General features: G+C 46.5%; 1 protein-coding gene across 1 annotated transcript; it reads left to right on the forward strand.

Annotated features, from left to right (window-relative positions):
• Nucleotides 1-214: 214 nt before the first annotated feature.
• On the forward strand, nt 215-4397 carry Tmem252 (transmembrane protein 252). Its single transcript, XM_004637213.2, has 2 exons — nt 215-570; nt 3560-4397. The coding sequence occupies exons 1-2, from the start codon at nt 293-295 to the stop codon at nt 3864-3866; spliced, it is 585 nt and encodes a 194-aa protein (XP_004637270.1). The 5' UTR covers nt 215-292; the 3' UTR covers nt 3867-4397.
• Nucleotides 4398-5466: the final 1069 nt, after the last annotated feature.

Consider the following 5466-nt stretch of genomic DNA (forward strand, 5'->3'; position numbering starts at 1 on the left):
CCTGCAAGCTATTGGCGTCTCACCCACCAGCCCCAGGCGCCCTAGCTTACGCATGTCAGTCTCTTCCTGTAGTACATAGTGTGATGTTTTGAGGTTCACCCTTCCAGGGTATCACAATAACTTTCAGGGGTTAATGAGTAGCTTTTCGTTCCCCCGCTTCATTTAATTGTCCAAAGGCCAGCTGGGCCTGGAGTGTATAAAGCTGCAAGCCAGCTAATGAGCGGATTCTCCTTGAGCCAGCCTGGAAGTGGAGGAGTGGCAAGGTCAGGCCGCTCCGATCCAAGGAGCAGGGATGCAGAACAGAACTGGCGTCGTTCTCTGTGCTCTGCCGCTCCTGCTTGGCTTCCTGATGATCTGCCTGGGAGCCTTCTTCCTTTCCTCTGACTCTACGTTCCAGTGTCAGAAGAACCGGGTCCTAGCATATTTGCTTCTACTTCTGGGCTTTGGGATGCTTCTGAGTGGGATTTTCTGGTGCACCTACCAGCAAGCGAGCAGGAGCAAAGGGGTGTTTGGTCATGTGCTCAGACAGCACAATGCTCACAGGGACCTGCCCCTGGCCACGGTGGACAGGTAGGTGCTAAGAGGCAGCAGGAATGTCAAGAGCTGAGGTGGGCTGAGGTAAGGGAAACTGAGTGGTTTCTAGCCCACTGGGGGAATGACTTACATGTCCCATGGACCTGTATGCCTAGAGCCACAGCTCTATTGTTGGGCAATGACTCTGGGGCTAATCATTAGTGACCATGTGGTGCTGCCTTTGGGGAAAGACCTTGAGGGAAGGGGGATTTTCTTAAAGAAGCACCCCCAACCCCACTGTCACTCTTGTTGAACAATCTGTAAAGCCAATCTAAGCGGCCCAAGCTCTAGGTTCTTGTATCCCTGAAGCTGTCATTAGTCAGAGGCAGGCAATGGTTAGCTGCACCCTATAACCTGGTCATCAAATAATAAGGCAAACAAATCCCAGACCAAATTGTGCTACCTAACCTATAAGCATGCAGACAAAACCAGTCCTGCATTCTCTATGAATCAGGGAATTCCCAGCTACTGTCCTCATAGGTGTTCTGGTCTCAAAGAGTCACTCAAGGAAGGGTGATCATATCCTACAGAGAAGATTCAGTTCATCTCACATGTCAGGCCAGCTGTTATCGAGGCAAAGCACGTGCTGTCAAGGACAGAAAGACGGTGGCACTGTTGTGCATGTTTGGTAGGGATGTAACACGATACTGCCAGTGTAAAGACACTTGAACTATCAAACATAAAATTACCATTCGATCCAGCAATTCTATTCTAGGTATATACACAGAAGGACTGAAAGCAGGACTTGAAACACATGTGGATCCAACAGTATTCATAGCAGCACTGTTTATGAACCAGAACCAGAAGGTGGCAACAATCCAAAGTAGATCAACAATGAGTGGGTAAACAAAAAGTGTATGCGCACAGCAAAGTATTACTCAGCCATAAAAGGAAATGCAATCCTGATGCATGCTACGACACAGAAGAGCTTGAAAAGATTATGCTTAGTGAAGTTTGTCAGTCATGAAGGACAAATATTGTATGATTCTGCTTACGTCAAGTACCTATAGCAGTCAAACTCACAAAGTAAGACAGTGGTTCCTAGGCCAGGAGAAGTGGTGAATGGGATATTTATTATCTAATGACTTTGCGTCAGTTTAGGGCGATGGGAAAGTTTCAGCAGTGGTTGTCTAACCATATGACTCTACTTAACATGACTCTGTGTGCATGCAAAATAGTATATATTATTATATATACAATATATATTATATATGTAAGTGGCTCCACCATAGGATTAATATTACCACAAGAAAAAAAAAAATAATTTTGTTAACCTATGGGTCAGCTGACCATAAACCTCTTAATTCTTGGTTGAACTCAGGATCATTTAGATAAAAATCTCAGTGTCACCCTTAAGGTGTAGCCTGTGAGGGTCCTCAGGATGCAGGCAGAGGAGCATCTATGATGATCTACCTACTTAATCTTGAACACAAATAATCTCACCCATAGTGGTCCATCTCTGACAGCCATTATGACAACAACCCAAACTCATTTCCTATGTTTATTAGAGAAACCAGTCTGATGGAAAAATAAGAACGTAAGTAATTATACAAGATGCATCTAGAATGATGACTTCTATCTTGGGGTAAATGTTAGATGCTAAAAGCAATTACATGCCTTTAGGATGTAGCATCAATTTATTAACACATGCATAATATTACATTGACTGTACTGGAATACTTGAAAGTGAATCATGGATAACATGATGCCCATTTTACTGCCTTTTCTGTTGCATTCTCAGATGCTCGGCCTCTCAGGGTGGCTAACGAGTCAAACTGGAAAGTTCTATTCCTTGGAAGTTATGCACTCAAATAGGGAGCCAGGTAGAGATCCTAAGGCAGGTTATTCTCCAAAGGTGGAAGTCAGTGGCCTGGGCGTGAGCATTGCAGTGGGTGGCGGGAAGCTTGGACTGAGAGAAGTCGATGGTTCTTGGGGCCTCTCAAACTGCTCGAAGGAATGGCTCACTTTCCTGTCCCCAGGGTCCTTATACGCGTCCCATGACTCAGCATTGGATGTTCTGAGTGAAGGTTGAAATTTATCCTGTACAGTAGGCATCTCCCTCAGATATGTGGCTCTGAACCAGTGGCAGTTGGAATGGAGCTGTGGCCACAAATGGCAGTCCCCGTCATGTTGTGGTTACACACCATAAACACTCCCGGTAGGCACTGGACCAACTTGATCTATAAATACTCATTGCAACCAGGCTCGCGCCCTGGCTCTGCTCCTCATCTCTGCCCTACCACCAATCCCATTCATGATGGGGAAGCCAGAAGGATTTAGCCATGAGCAATGTCGGACAAAAGGACCATTGGGTACCTCAGCCCTAGTGTGGATGGCTTCTCCAGCCATGGGCCTGTTGGCACAGAAAGCCTGCAAATGAAGTCTGCATGAAGTTGTTGGTGTTCAGTTTGCCAAGTGAAGGTGCTTGCAGCCTTTCTTTAGAAACTAGCTGGTGGGACTTGAAAGAGTTTTAGGGAAAAAGTGGCGTGGCATCTGGTACAGTTCAGGACCTGTGTATAGTTGGTTTTCATCAGTTATGCTGCTGTCTTTGAAAATCTGAGACAGTGGAGCAGAAAATGATGTGTGTGATGGGAACAAGAGTGTGAATGGGCTAAGAACTGACTAGACGGGGCTCCAGGCAGAGCCCATGTTCCCTCCACTGCTAAGGGTCTCACACTGAATGGCTCTGTTCCTATAAGTGAGTAAGCAAGAAGAAATAGACTTGAAAAAATATATACATAGAGAGAGGAATGTATCCCATGTCTGGGAAAAGGTTCTGGTAGGGCGCCTATTTTTGTTTTAAGCACCTGATGATGTCAGAAAAAAAAAGCACGTGTTCTTTGTTTTTTTGTTTTGAGTCAGTGTTTCTTTGCACAGTGTTTCTTAGTTACGCTTCCTTCATACAGTGTGAGTGGGAGAGCAGACACAAGCCCCTGACCCGAACGCTGACATAACACACGTCTGTGTTTGACATTCTGCCTGACAGGCCGGACTTCTACCCTCCAGCTTATGAAGAGAGCCTCGCCACGGGGAAACAGGTGCGCGCTGCCCACGGCGAGGCCTGGGGCGCCCCTCCTCCTCTGTACGTAGAGGTGGGCCTCGAACTCATGGACGGAAATGAAGCCTACGCAGAGACCCCTCCCTCCTACCAGGAGTCTGTGAAGGTCTCCGAGCCTGCAGCGACTGCGGCAGATGCTGCGAGACCAAGCCCAGCACTGAAGGCTGGCCTTGCGCTCCAGCCCGCCGAGTGCACCCGCGGGGGCCTCAGCTTCTGGTGTGCGCGGCATGCCTGAGCCACCGAGCGAGCTGTGCGACCACCACGCAGCTCCACTGACCCGCTCGCCCACGCAGGGCAGCCTGGGGCCCTGGCAAGGCACAGCCGGTGCCAAGCAGACACTTTAGAGGAGTCCCATTGATTCTGAGCAAGAGGAGCCTTGGGACCACCAAAGTGGCGTCCAGCATGGCTCTGGCCTCGAGGAGGCTTTCTGTCCAGCCTGGCTCCCCCTTTTTGCACTCAGCCCCCAGCTGGAGGAACGCAGAAAGCTGGTAGGGACAGCCCTCGCCTCCACACGCTGCACTACCTGAGAATCACTAAGAGAAGGTCCTGGGAAGAGGAGGTCATTGCCTTTTAATCTGTTGCTCAGCATTTTGTTCGCTGGCTTCACGACTCCCTGCTTCAACCACGTTACCAGAGCAACGCAGTCATTCGCATCACAAGAGACACCCTTAGAACCCAGGAATGTTATTTTGTACCATTTTATTGTAATTACATGTGGCTATTTTTCTAGTATTAAAGGGAAGGTCTGTACTTGCTTTCAAAATGATTCAAACATTTTGAGTGAGTTATTTTTAAAAGAGGTCTTCATGCAAGCCTATGCAAGGTTTCTTACAGATTAAAATTGAATAGACAGAGCGCTGAGTTCATCATACAGAGTTCAACATGAGGGGAATTTGCATTAGCCACAGATAACATTAATACACAATTTGACATCAATCACGTGAAGTTTTAAAACTATTGATATGTAATGCAAAGCATCTCCTTACAAATCTCTAAGATCTAAACAGTGACTCCAATGACATACTTCCACTATTACTAGGAAATTCTTTATGTCTCAAGATAAAGCTTTTAACTTCTAGACCGAGGACACTTATTTTAATATCCAGTGTCATCTGTTTTTAAAAATCTGGTACCTCCTCAGTTGTCTTATATTTGATAGTAATTTTAATGCAGAAGGAGAAGTCTGGTAATAGAGTACTTGGAAAAGCCACAGCTCGATGCCTTTAAACTTGGACAAGGGTATTTGTCTCTCGGGGCCTCCACTTCCTCTTCTGCCAATGAGGTACTTATGCAGAAAACGCCACCTAAGTCGTGGCAAGCCTTCTGTAAGACAGGCTCTGTGCTGTGGACTCACGAGGATCACTTTTCTCTTATTCCATCTTTAAGAGACAGGCACTGAGGTTGTTCCCATGTTGCAGAGGCATAAAACTGAGGTTTAGGGATGACAAGCAGCGTGTCCAGCAGCGCATGGGAACTTGCAGGAGGAAGCATGAAGCCGAGTATGTAGACGCATGGGGAGCATGCGTCACTAAAATCTCTTTAAGCCCTTGGGGAGGAAGCAGAAGTAGCTTCACAGTTAAGGGACTTCTCACTTAAAATGTAAATACAAAGTGAAAACAATCAAGATTCAGTATGTATATATACTAGCACCCCAAGACAAATATATTTATTATGCATCACAAGCATGGACGAATAAACTGTTCTAAAGTTTAAATATGCCTGGGCCTCACCCTTCTTTTCTGGTCACTGTTCTCATAATAAAGGCTACATTAATGGGCAACAGTCATAGTGACTGGCACACAAGAAACTCCCCATAGCTGGAGGAGGTAGAGGGT

Source organism: Octodon degus, unplaced genomic scaffold (assembly GCF_000260255.1).
Source record: "Octodon degus isolate 3935 unplaced genomic scaffold, OctDeg1.0 scaffold00087, whole genome shotgun sequence".
NCBI lineage: Eukaryota > Metazoa > Chordata > Mammalia > Rodentia > Octodontidae > Octodon > Octodon degus.

Excerpts from the sequence above, each read along its gene's own strand:
- Tmem252 (XM_004637213.2), top strand. The coding sequence starts at position 293 with ATGCAGAACAGAACTGGCGTCGTTCTCTGTGCTCTGCCGCTCCTGCTT. Across the intron at positions 571-3,559 it reads CCCCTGGCCACGGTGGACAG|GCCGGACTTCTACCCTCCAG; the intron begins GTAGGTGCTAAG and ends TCTGCCTGACAG.